Here is a 14,117-nt window from a genome sequence, read left to right as displayed (position 1 = left end):
TTCATTAATTAAAACTATATGGTCTATTGATCGATCCTTTGAACAAATCTTCAGCAAGACTGGATTGAAATGAAGATTTATTACAATGTCTGCAAATGATGCAGTATCTTTCACTGTTACACCTGCACTCTACTGAATATTTTTTCCAAATATGTTCAGGCCATCATCCATCATTTTATCCTTAGAATTGGAACCAGCTCACACATACATGTGCTTCACTTGACCTATCATGATCTTCTTGTTCACTCAATGAATGTGTGAAATGTCTTCTTTTCAAGAGTATTATTTCCAAGTTAGCACCAAGTGATCTGTGTAATTTGTGAGCACTCATTAGCACATAAAAAAGCTATTGCTTAATTTTACAGAAAGCCAGTGTGGCGCAGTGGTTGGAATGTAGGAATATGACCAGGGAAGCCTGCTCTCAAATCCCTAGGCAGGAAGAACTAGGTGCACAATGATGAGATGGGGGGCACCTGGCTTACCAGTAGTACATGTAAAACGGATGTAGGGGACTTAGATCCCAAACTTTATGTGAGTCAGCAGTGTGATGCATCAGTTAAAAAAAAGTTAATGCTATTCTAGACTGCATCAACAGAAGCATAGTGTCCTGATCAAGGGAAGTAATAGTACTAACTTATTCTGCCTTGTTCAGATCCCACCTGGAGCACTGTGTCCAGTTTTGGGCACCACAATTTTAGAAGAACGTGTGCAGAGGTGGGTGACCAAGCTTTATTGAGGGATTTGGAAAAGTGCTGTTACATGAAAGATGAGCAAGCTTGTTTTGGCCTACACTGGGGGCTAGGACTTGAACTGATAGCTTCAAGTTAGAAGAAAGGAGATTCCGACTAAACCTCAGGTCAAACTTTGGCACTGGTTTGGAGTGAATTGGACCCTGTTGGGTTTGGGGATGTTAATTTGAGATTCTTTGGATTTCAGCATTCAATCTCTTCACTCTAGATAAGTCCCCCCCCCCAATAGAAATTTTTTTGGGGGGGTTGTAGTCAATTTGTGGAAATTGTCTGAATTAATTATGAAGGAAAAGGTAGGGCAATCTTAATCCCTGACTCTCCCAAATTTAGTCAAATTACATCACTTGGAGTTTTCAAAGAACAGTAGGTAAGGTGGCTATCACAAAAAGCTGACCCCCTTCTTGTTACTGTAACCCAAGCAGTGGAAATGATAAAAATACATGGTATTATTTGCTAGAAAGTCATTATTTCCCTTTTCACTTCATAAATTCCTGGGATGCTTTGTAACCTTCTGTTTTTCCTCCAGTTCTTTTGCTGATTTTGTTGAAAGCTGAACGAATCCACCAGGTACAAATAACCTGGCTGTAGTTTTATTCTTTTCTTTCAGAGCCACAATTGCTTCATGAAAATAGAAAAACTGTAACACAGCATTACAGGACTCTATATCATTTTGACTCTGATGGCCTGTTTCAGGTATTTCGACAAAGAACTTTGGTGAGCTATTCGATGCTCAATAATAAGTAACAAATAGTGTGATTCAGTGAATTTGTTTTCCTTAGAAACGGCTGACTGCAGTCTTTTATTTGAAATGTTAGGTAAAGGCATTGCTGCAGACAAACATTCCATGATCCTTGATATACTGAACAGATGACCTGGAGAAACTGCCTACCACAATGAAGGATATTACGGCTGAATTTTCCAAAAGCATGTTGTACAAAATATGGATGTGGATTCACATGACCAGGCTAAACCACAATGCAACTTTTGCTCACAGTAGATAAAAGATTAAATGCTTTAACATATGCGCAAGCTGGAACTCAAACTATGCTTGCCAGCTCTTTTTGCAGGGAGATGATTGTCATCTTATGGAAAGGCTATCTCTTTCATTAAAATTTTGGAGGTGTTTGGAAAAGCTGAAATAGTGAATCTTAGTATTTTAAAGTGCTAGTGATATTGAAATTGTGTATAAATTAAAAGCCTACCAGCAGCCCCTTCCTGTGGCCAAAAACTGTGATGCTTTGCTCTGAGTTTGTAGACTGAAAGCAACATGTAGTTGCAGCAAACTTCCATGTATAAAAGAGGAGATAAGCAGCGTTCCCAACAGCAGCTGTTCCCTTGGCCAGTAGCTGGTGTCAGGCAGAAGATCCTGGCATTGAACAGCAGCAGTTGCAGACCCGAGGGCTGAATGATATGACAACCACAATTCCCTAGGTTGGAAGAGGGGTTGGCCCACGGTACAGCCACTAACTGCCTGTGCCATGTGCCCCTTATCTGGCCTGCCCCACCTCCCACGCCATACCTCCCCCTACCCAGAACCACCGTAACTGGACCTCTCCCTGCCCTCCCCAGCTCCTCTCAGTCATATCCCCAGTCATATCCCACAAATGCCCTTACAACTCAATTAAAAACAATTAATACACTAAAAAATAAATACAAGGATATAAAAACAATTTAGAAGAAGAGGCCCTCTCTGCTGGACAGCAGAAGAAGTTCTTATGAAGCAGTCCACCCTGGGCCAGGTGGAGAGAGGCAGCAGTAGGGCCCTCAGGATCTCAGCAGGGTGATTTGGTTAGTTTGTTCAATAAGCCATGGTTTGAGAATAGTACAGACTGGGTCATAGTGTGTGTTAACAAGAGCACTCTATAGCTTGTTGCTGTGTTTAAATTAGAAATGCTTTATTACACATTACTGGTAGGGGAACAATAGTACTGGACAATTGCTACGAGTTTCAAAACAAACATGCTTTATTTCATAAAAATTAACATTTTATTATTGTCTCTTTGAAGAAGAATAAAAAGTCACCACTCCATTCACACTGCATATCAAGTAAGTGTCATTATGAAAACATCATTAATATGGAAATTGCAACACTTTGATTAGCACTTGCAGCCCCCTTTTGTAACAGAAAAAAGAGGAAGGAACTAACCAGATTGCAGCAATTTACATAATAAAAACCCAGTAGTGGCAGTGCCACCAGTAACTGAAACTAAAGCAGGCTATCATGTCTTTTTAAACAGTTTAATGCAGTTTTTAAAATGTGCAGTACAAAGGAAAAGAAAATATTTTTCTTTAAACTGACAAACTAATTGAAAAGGAAATAAATCATAGATGGATGGTGTCTTTTAGGATCATAGTCTCCTGTAAACTATGAGCCTAACAATGCGATGTAAGCATATTGTCAATGCTGCTTGACATTTCCAAAATAATGTACAGCCTTACCTTGGAGTAAATCCCATTAACTCAATGATGTTTAGTTCTGAGTAAATGTGAATGACATTGTGCTGTAACAAAATTCCAAGTAAAACAGCAATCGGTCATATATTTCCTATTACAATCAACACAACCCATGTTAAAATTTCAGTAGGAATTGGATTATACATTCTGTACTCAGTTTCAAACTACACATACCAAGGAAATACTTAACTCAGGGTTTAAAATATAGAACTCTTGAGAATGGACCGTGTTCCTGAAGAACGTTCGTTGAAGATTGCAATTCACCTACTGTTGACATTGCCTTGATCTTGCTTGCTATCTACCTTATTTAGGAATGTAAAACCTCCATTGTAAAATGTTTGTATCTTGATTTGTTTCCATATTGGGGTCTAGTTATGCCAGATTCATTCCTTTATATGTGACTAAAGGTAAAGGACCCCAGACGGTTAAGTCCAGTCAAAGGCGACTATGGGGTGCAGTGTTTATCTTGGTTTTCAGGCCGAGGGAGCTGGGTGTTTGTCCGCAGACAGCTTTCCGGGTCATGTAGCCAGCATGATTAAACCGCTACTGGCACAAGGAGGGCCATGATGAGTGCCAGAGCGCACATAAATGCTGTTTACCTTTCCACTGCAGCGGTACCTATTTACTTACTTGCACTGGGGTGCTTTTGAACTGCTAGGTTGGCAGGAGCTGGGACAGAGCACCGGGAGCTCACGTGGATTCGAACTGTCAACTTCTGATCAGCAGGCCTAAGAGGCTCAGTGGTTTAGACCACAGCACCACGTGCGTCCTTTTATATGTGGCTAGAAATGTCATGAGTAACAGATAGTACATTATAAATAAGTGTGGAAAACAGGAAGCACAAAGTAATTTATACTTCCTGTGTCCCTTCAGATCACATTCAGAACTAGTTCATATGTCAATAGCAGGGGTTGTAAGAACTGCTATGACTTGTCTGTTTATACATTGCTCTGAACAGTGCTTCAAGAGAGCCTGTTATCTGGCATTGTAATTATTTCCGATGCCAGTATTGCTCTGCTCTGCCCACAATACCAGACCCACCCACATCATTAGTTTCCTTCTAATGCTGCCAGGAGTGTCACTGGCATGACCAAGTTACCATTCATGGCTTTTCTGGTAACATATGCATCAACCTTCAGTAATGTTCAAAACTGTTTCCCATTCTTTGCTTGTTGAGCACCGTGATAATAGGGATACTCTCCCAACAAATGCTTAAAATATATATTTTTGAGCTTATGCTATAGAAGACTAGGAATCGGAAAGACAGTGAGAAAATATTGTGTAGCCTCTGTGTTTCATGAGCCAGCTGAAGTAGAACAGTGATAACAATACAATAAAAATTCTGCAAAGAAATTAATAAAATGTTCACAAAAAGGAAGTTAAAATACTACCGTTATTACTTGAAAGAATATTGCTAGGCTCAGATAGGGATCATAACTCAGTTAGTATAAGACACAACAGGGATCTACTAAAATTGACTTACTTGGTGGCAAATTGTGTTTTCTACAGTACTATAGCCATTTTCTGCAGCTGGTTTCTATAAAAGTGGATTCATTAAAATTTAACTAAAGCTAATATTAGTATAAGAGTTAAGAAAAGCAAGCCAGATTTTAAAACATTAAAATTATAGTCTTGTTCATAGAGGAAATAGATCCAAGATTCAATAAAATAGAGTACAGGGGACACCAAAGAAGAATTTAAAGTCATATTGGATTTGAAGGGGTGAAACATTTCAATGGAGGGATGTGACCAAACAGTGAAATTTTGGTTCAAAGGGAATGTTTTGAAACAGAGTGGAAAATCTCAGTTGAGACTATGATTTTGCCTAATGGAACAGAGCTCAAATTAGCTAATTTGCTTCAAATTACCATGGTGTTTCAGAGATGTAATGATTCTGAAACTTGGGCAATGATAGATGCTTTATAATTTTATTTTTATCACATTGCAATGAGAAGATTAAAGTTGCTGGAACAGACTAATATGTCTTTTTTATTTGTTTGCTAACCTGTAACCTGTCTTTCCACCAAATGGTGTTTAATACAACCACAAATTAAAAAGCACATCCTCAAAACTGATAAAAACACCCAGTTGAGCAAATTCCAGCATATATGCAGCATATGGGGCCAACAACCTGTCTGAATAAAACAGTATTTGCCTGCCAGTAGGAGCTCATCATATAAGTGACTTGGGGAGTTCCAGAGGTTGGAAGCAACCTCCAAGAAGACTTTCTCTCATGTTCCCACCAACTATGCATCAAAGGTCTCTCTAGTTCAGCATCCAGTTTCCCACAGTGGTCAAGAACACTTAGTAGCATGAAGGCAACATCTCTTTTTCACCCTACATTCAAGTACCTGGTATTTTGTGGCCTTTGAATGTTTACGTGTCATCACAACAGCCATCCCATATGAATTTGTTTAATCTTCTTATAAGAAAGGGACAGTCTGAAATAGCATACATTGAGTGGCTCTACTTTGCAGGAAGGGCCTTTCTCAGTTGTGGAATGTTCACATAGACCTGTGAATTCTCAGCTATATGGGTTCAGTTTAAAATACACCCTTACCTCTTAGATGTTTCCTCAGATGGAGAGGAGAACCTAGCAGCACCAACAGGTCCAAATGATTTGTGTCTTCTGGATTTGTGTCACTCTGTCTTTCAGCCACAACAACACTCATGGTGTCACCTTTGCCCTAGGAGGCAGGGCAATGTGGAATTGCATAGAAGCCTAAGCCAAAGAAGGGAGCATTTCGTTCTTCGAATGCTTGAGGGGGTTCATCTGAACTTCCAATTGGTGTGTAGCAGTAACATAAGTTGCAGATAGGAGCTCCAAGTCATTAAAACAAAATGTTTTACAATTCACTTTGAAGGATTGCATCACACACTCCCGGCCCAATTTAGGTTCAGATCTTACCCAAGGGAAAGGACCACTCCCATTATCCCTGACTATACTTGCTGGGCCTGATGGAAGTTAGAGCCTAACAACACTTTGAAAGCACCATGTTGGCTATTGCCCACCCCAGCCTTGTAACTCACTCGCTTATCCTTTGTCATATGTTTTACATCAAAATAATTGTTCTTATATAAATATCCTGAATTCTGACAGAAGGAGTAACAGATCATGTTTTTTTGGAGCCCCATATTGCTTCTCATTCAAAAGTTCACAATCCCAATGAGTTCCACATAAAACATTGAAACAAAAAGAAAGACGGTGCAGGACCTAGTCAGTTTTCTTTCTGCATTAAGAAGTTTGCCGCTTAGTCAGCTAAAGAAACAGGACAGATTGATTTTGACAGAGCTATCTGCTCAGATGTTATAGACCCGATTTATATAGGCTTATTCAATAGTATTTGAATCTCTAGTGAATGGTTTTATACAGCTTCATTTGTATGTGTCCTAGTACATTTGTAGTTGTATTTAGTGGCTTATTGGATGGATTGCCTTTTGAGAGAAGCCAAATGAAATGACAACGATCCCCCCCCCCCTTTTGTGTTCAGGACTCTCACTGTTCTTTTTTTTAAAAAAATAAATCACAGTATTTAACTAAAATCTTTATCCCAAAATCAAAATAAATACTATTTCTATGGAGTTAGCGTACTTGTGGATTTAGTGCATGAAAAAGAAACGAGAAAACCTGAGATGTCTGATCCTGTTTTACTTTCTCAAAAATTCCCTCTATATTGGCACCCTCATGTCAGGCAAATCCAACATAATTATCAGTTAATCTAAAGCAGCAATGCAACGCAGCTTACATTGTTTTACTATTGAACACAACAGAACGTCTCAGTAGACCTTTGTGGAATTACACAAGGGGCTGCTCTACGTATTAAGGCTGCTGAAGGAAGACCGGTACAAATACCAAAGTTCCCATCTGCAAACACTTAGTGGTGTATACAGTATGTGTACATTTTATTACTACTAATACAATATATAGAAAAATATGAGAATAGCAAATAGAATATATTGATTGAAGAAAATTACCATATAAAACCGCCAGACAAAAGCATAAGTAAAGTGGCTAATACATCAATTAAAAGCTAACAGACAAAAATATAATATCCAATATTTATAAATAGATATGTTCATAACAATGTATAAGGCTGTACAGTGGTACCTCAGGTTAAGAACTTACCGGTAATTTGTTCCGGTGGTCCGTTCTTAACCTGAAACTGTTCTTAACCTGAGGTACCACTTTAGCTAATGGGGCCGGCCGCTACCACCGTGCCGCCGCCACACAATTTCTGTTCTTATGCTGAAGCAAAGTTCTTAACCCAAGGTACTATTTCTGGATTAGCGGAGTCTGTAACCTGAAGCGCCTTTAACCTGAAATGTCTGTAACCCGAGGTACCACTGTATATAGTCATAATTAAATTTGGCATTCCGAAAGGCTGAGAATTTATCAGTTTTCTAACATTGACATTCACATAAAAGGTTCAGTAAGCTTAGCAAGTGTGGCTACATCTCTCACATATCCTATAAAATCAGTCAGGAAGGGAAGAGAAGAGAAGGAAAATCACCTCCATGTATCCCTAGCAGCCGCTGCCGGAGGCAAATGCCTCACTCTGCCTAATGGTTGGGCCCCCCTGATTTTAATAGCTGCCTTATCTACCCTACCCTGTAAGTAAAAAAGATAAAGGCTGCAATTATATACATTCTTGCCCAGGAATAAGCCCCATTAAACTCAATGAGACTTGATTCTGGGTAGATGTGTATAGCATTGCACTATTAAATTACCCTCCCCTGCTTTTGAATAAAGGTGCATAAAACCACACTGTGTGGTTTATTTCTGGGGGGAGTTCCATACATTAAAACTGCTGCCAGAAGCACTAATGCTACACTCATGTTTCCATCCGCAAACCCTTAAAGCCTGGAAGTATACATGAGTATAGATGTATCTCGAAAAGCCAGTGAATATGTATATGGGACAACAGATTTGGAATTTGAAAGGAAGATTAAACTGGCAGCTCTTTATTTGATGGCCTCTTAACATTTGAGGGCAAGACAAAGAGACATCACAGTACACGTGAAACAACCCTGGTTTCAACAAAGCCAAAGACATGGGGTTAGACGACAGACAGATTTCTGCAGCCACATTCCCTTTCAGTATGAGTATATATTTTCAACTGTATAATTAGCTGTGATTCCTCCTCATTTACCCTGTGTTTCATTGAAACGAAATAATATTATTGTCAACTCCATAAAAGCAGATACTGACACCCTGTTCAACAATGCTATGGAGCAAAGTGTTTAGACAGGATCATGCTATTTTGCAAGGAGGGGAATGAGGGAGGTGTTATGCAAAGGGGGAACAAAACAGCTAGTTGCTGGGCCTCTATTGCATATATTAAATTGGCTGGCAGTACATTTCAGCAAGGAAGCCAAGCCAGCTCAAAGGCCTACCCTATAACCTCTAATCTTAGGGAGCTGAACTCTATTATTTGCCATTAAAATGAAAGGATGCCATGCTGAAACAGATGTCTTCAGCAGACACGTTCTCATTACAGATGAAATTTAGGCAAATAGAAATTGAGCCACAAATTTTATTTTGTAGATTATGGGTCTAAAGAGCTTTGTGGTTGGGCCTGGCATTTAAAAACATGAATTAGAAAAGCTCTCAGAAAACCAAGCACTAATTAATGGCCCAGCAGCTCTGCTGAATCACAATGTAGGAACGAGGGAGGTTGTAAAAGGAATAGTTTAGCAATAACCAGATACCCCAAACACAGAGGCACCAGGTCACACAGTGCCTGACACTGTTTAGTGGGTCCATGTTGTGCATCTCAATAAAGCATTTTAATTAACTTGGGGGCATGTGAGACAGTGGCTCTCTGAAGAAAATCTTCCAGAAGACATTTAATAAAAGTGAGCACAATGTGATAGGAGAGTTTTATGAATACATGCCAGTGCAGGTGTTTGAGTGAAAATGCGGGGATTTAAGGTGATCTCTGTACTTATCACAGTTCAACAAAAAAGGCTAGAAACCAGAGGCAAAGTTGTTTTAATGACGCCATTTAAGCTGGTATATCACATTACTATGAAACTGCCCTCTTTGACTTTAAATGCCTAATATAAAACTACAAACATTAATATCTGGATGTATTTCCATGTGCCTCTAGCACTGGATTAGAGAGTCTGAGCTCCAGAGTTCAATGACATGCTCCCCCTACATTTAACAAATTGTTTTCAAACGTGCTTGACAGTTAAATGAACTTAATCATTTCAATAATATCCATCTCTGCCTGTGGGCTCAGCGGGAAACAGAACTTAAATATATGGTTCATGTTTTGTTTTATGAACTTTTCGGGAAAGAATTTGCCTCTCCACTGATTTGCAAAGGACTTTCCCCCCTGTTATGCTTAAATGGAATTTACTGTAACTTCTAAAGAATTCCTCTTCTTGGCATGGAAATATGTTTGAGAATTTTCAAAAATCTGGATTGGAATATTTTGATGAATACTTATTATATCATTTGTATGTGAGTGTGATATATGTGTCTGCTTGAGCTTTCCAGTACAACTCATTGCAGTGATATATTACTTTGTGATGGCATTTGCAGTGGTCTATAAAACCTAAGTCGTATCCATACCATACGCTCAAACACATTTAGAGCACATCACTTCCATCAACTAATCCTGTGAACTGTAGTTTGTCAGGATGCTGGGAATTATAGGTCTGTGAAGGGTAAAACACAATTCTCAGGATTTGCTGGGCATGGTGTGGGTATGGAATTTACCCCTTACCTCCACTCATCCTTATTTTTTTCTTTTCCAGAAAAATATCTGGGTAGAAAGGCACAAAGAAACCATAATTGCATGTTTATTTCAAATTATCTTGGTTTTTTTTCATATTAGAGAGAAACACAGTACAAGTGGTTATGCAGACAGCATCAAATCTCAGATAATGCTAGCATAATAGCCATTTTAAGAGAGGCAATTTGCAGTCTGATCTACTGCATGCCTTCGCTTCTCTTTCCAAAGCACTTTTACAAATAGGGGGAGGGATGCAAAATCTGCTAGGGATCAGGGGCAGGCGAAGGGGGCGGCGGAGGGGGTGGTCTGCCCCTGGTACCACTGGGGGGGGTAACAATATGGCCCACTGCCTCCCCCCAGCTGTAGAACGGCCAAGGGCGCACGTGCAGTCAGTATGTGTGCCGCTCGTGCGGCGTCCGTACGGGTTGCCGCTCGCGCGTGCCGTCCATACAGGCGTCTATATGGACTGCCTCTCACACAGTGACCGTACAGGCTGCCGCATGTGCACAGTCCATATGGGCTGCTATGTGTACTCAGTCCGTATGGCCCTTGGCGTTCCGATCCGGGTGCCAGAGAGGGTTCCTCCCTGGTTTGGGGACTCAGGATGTTAGAGGGTATGCACATTTCAACCAGGCCAAAGCACTTGAGGAGAGCATGCAGCAGGGCCAGTTAACCATGTGACCTGGGGAGAGTCTTGGGAGCCAGGTAGAGAGGCCTGAAGAGTTGCATTTTGCTCCTGGGCCTGAGGTTCTCACTCCTGCTCCCCCCCCCCCATTTATTACTTCCCACTTAGCTACTGTATTTAGAGTTTTTTGTAAAGTACAATTTGACTAAGATTCATGGAGTCAGAGAGTGGGCATTGTGGATTTTATTAGCAGTTCTTCTGGCTTTCCTCACATACTTGAAAAACTGTTCCCAAGATGGTCAGCTGAGTAGCTCTGGCTACCCCTTCTGAACTTGGCGCTACACTCCATATAGAATGCTGCTATAATATTAGTCTAAGCCATACTCATATTATTGCACCTTGGTACATATGGACAATCATAAACACTGTACACCAGAAGTGGGAAACCTGTGACCATTCAGAAGCTGGTGGACTCCAGTGTTGTCCAACCAGCATGGCGAAGGATGCTGGAAGTTGTAGTCCTACAACTTCTGGAAGGCCACAGCTTTACACCCACCCACCCCACTATACAATGTAATCCTGCATCATTAATCAATCTAAATGTTGTTGGTTGTGGTGGTGGGTGATCTACTTTTCTAATAACAAGAGACGTTAGTATTTTTTTAGAAAACAAAGTTTGACAGAGCTTAACACTATAAAGTTTTGACTGTTGAATTCTTGAATGTTTCCAGTAACGTAACTCTGTGGGCTGTAAGCAGAACCATTTCTGATTACTGTGCTGCTTATACTGCAGACTAGTATAGTATGCTGCTTTTGAGTTGAAAACCGTTTCCAATTTGGATGAGTTCACGGAGGTGTTGCTTACTGTGGAGCAAATTTCAGCTGATTTCATACAGCTAGAAGAAATGCTTTCTTTCAAAATAACTTATGAGTATAAATATTGGTAGCTGTAAAACAGAGTTAAAATATTGTTGCCTCGTTTTCTGGCATTCTGCACTTCAGCCATCTGTATTCCAACTATCAGTTGTGCATTTTAGTATGTCACTCTTTTATATCAAGGCAAGTTTGGGGCTCTTGATGTTTTACATGGTTAGTTACTTCCTTGTAAGGAGAAAAATATTCCACAAACCACAGGAGTTTACTGCTAAGATTTTCACAGCTTGCTTGTACATGTTAGAAAAGATCAAACTGTTTTATATCTCTTCCCCCAAAAGAAAAGAAAAATATTGGAAATGAAGGGATCACTACTCTATTTCCACTCATGTTCAAATCTATAAGAACATCAGAGTCTGTTGCATCGTAAGGGAAGAGAATTGTATCATAGCGAGATAGTGTGATGTCATCAGTATTTTTCTTGATGCCCCAGGTTAACGACTGAACAAATTGCTGTTATTTGTACTCCATTCTTGTAGGAGTCAATACGAACCTGTATATTTATTCAGCAAAAAAGTAGCAAAATGTCACATGACCGATAAAGAATGATCAAAGGCTGAAACTAGCTGGCTGGTTACCTTTCATAGATAAGCTGAGAGATTGCTTTTCGTTCAAAGTCCTGAAAATACATACAGAAGACCTCGCTTACCCCCAGGAATCATACCAAGGGTAATCCTTGAACTGACTGAACAGGTTAATAGAACACTGCCCTTATTTTGGTATCACTTTCCCACTTACTTTCATTATCAGTTTCCCTCTAGTGATTCTGAGACCTAAGCGTCTCAGTCCAAGTCTCCCAGTGGAAACAGATACTCCATTGGAACTTCTGGAACAACTATCACCTCACCCCCCTTCCTTTTTCAATGCCATGAATAGAATGAACCTTGGGGGAAGGTGGAGTGGTGGTTTATTGGCTGAAAACAAACACAGCCCTATTTAAAGAAGGGTGCAAGCAAGGTAGTGCTCAACTCGATCCTGCACACCAGTGTTTGACTTGAATTTTTGGGGCGTCATTCATCTAAATTACTGCCTTTTAATACATTTTTGGCAGCATGTGCTTACGCTCCACAGAGTTAATTGGTATTCTCCAAACATTACTACACCTGGATCCAACCCATAGTTCACCCACCAACCCCTGTGCAGCACAGATTTCATTCTTTTAAAATTCTGTCTTTGTTTTTTACATATTTCTAAAACATTGTGTGATGCTTGAGATAGAAATATTTAATATTTGAATACTAAAATTTAGATTTTTAATATTCTTATTATTTCACAGTACACACCATTGTCTTCCTGTGTTATGGATCCTTGCAATGAATTACTTCAAGGAAGGTTCACCGGATAATATAAATAAAAATTTCTTCTCTGTGACCAAGCTATATTTTTCTAGGGGCTCTATCACGCAATATCCTGACATAGATCTGACAGCTGGCATCTCAACAGAAATACTGGCATCTTAAGCTTAAGCTCTTTGAGGATTTAATCTGTAAGCCTGAGATTTTGAACACCAGTCTTTGCTGTGGTTTCATTCTGTCACAGTCAGTACCTTGGTTTTCACTCTTCAGAGGAAAACAAAATAGATGCTCAGGCATCCTTCCCTTTTCAGACTGATTTTTTCAAAATACACCACATAGTTTCTAATGGGGTTTTCTACCCTGCTAAAGCTTTTCAATTGCATTTCCTTTAAAATAAAAATGTCTGACATAAACATACTTTAAAAATAAACACAAATAACCAATTATATAGTTTGGCCCTGAGTCTAGAAAGAACACTGGAGTAAGTTATGACAGTTGTTCATGACATGACACATGAATGTTCATCAGCCTAGTTTGTAAAATATGCCAAGTCAATTACTAAAGATGTTTAGATGGGACAAAATAACTAATCAGTTATGGCCTGCTCCTTCGTGACTAAGACATCATGGGAACATAGCAAGCTGATTATACTGAGTCATACCACTGGTCTATCTAGCTCAGCATTTTTTGTACTGTATTGATCTGGTTCACATGTAATGCTAAGCCAAACCATTTTTTAGCCCTGGGTGGTGTAGCAGGACCAGAGAAGGTGGTCAGTCTTTGCGCTGGTAACCTACACATTTGTTTTTTTGCTCTAAACCAGAGCTTTCCAAACTGTGTTTCATGACTGTGTGTTGGCTGCGGTGTTGCATGAATGCTCCTCACGCTCCTTATGGGGCTGGAAAGGGGTTAGCTTAACCTCTGGTTTGCTAGTAAAACTAAATTGCTGTGTTGCAAAATGATGGATGTCTAAAAAGTGTGTCACCAACATGAAAAGTTTGGAAAGTTCTGCTCTAAGCCATGGTTTTGTTTAGTGTTATTGTGGACCTGGCCACTGATTGCAGCACCTATCCAGAATTTCACATAGGGGTCTCTCTTACCTGGAGATGCTCTACTATTTAGATACGGCCTTACCCTTAGAAATATCTGTGACTAATATATATCTGTATTTACGGTTTTAACTTATTAATGTTTATATTTTAATTAGTTTAATGTGTGAGTCAGTCTGAGGTCATTTATAATTGGGTGCCATATAACTGTCCTGTTGCCACTCATCCATTAACAACAGATCTGTCCACCATATTGGTAGTGACTTCTG

General features: G+C 39.7%; 1 protein-coding gene across 5 annotated transcripts in view; it reads left to right on the top strand.

Annotated features, from left to right (window-relative positions):
• The window catches only part of LOC310843811 (uncharacterized protein), a 171,885-nt gene that overhangs the window by 26,856 nt on the left and 130,912 nt on the right, over nt 1-14,117 (top strand). For 2 of the 5 annotated variants that reach the window (XR_014563655.1, XR_014563656.1), the window contains exons 2-3: nt 1,357-1,463; nt 1,565-3,014. Coding sequence is in view for 1 of the 5 variants with exons in the window: in XM_083737577.1 (XP_083593703.1) it covers nt 1,357-1,442 (86 nt within the window). In the remaining 4 variants the exon portion in view is untranslated. Of the gene's footprint in view, nt 1-1,356; nt 1,464-1,564; nt 4,557-14,117 lie in introns of those variants that run through there. The other 3 variants (XR_014563653.1, XR_014563654.1, XM_083737577.1) reach the window with 3 other exon arrangements.

The sequence above is a fragment of the Podarcis gaigeae genome (genome assembly GCF_964106915.1).
Source record: "Podarcis gaigeae genome assembly, chromosome: 4".
NCBI lineage: Eukaryota > Metazoa > Chordata > Lepidosauria > Squamata > Lacertidae > Podarcis > Podarcis gaigeae.
This window is presented reverse-complemented; position numbering and strand designations above follow the sequence as displayed.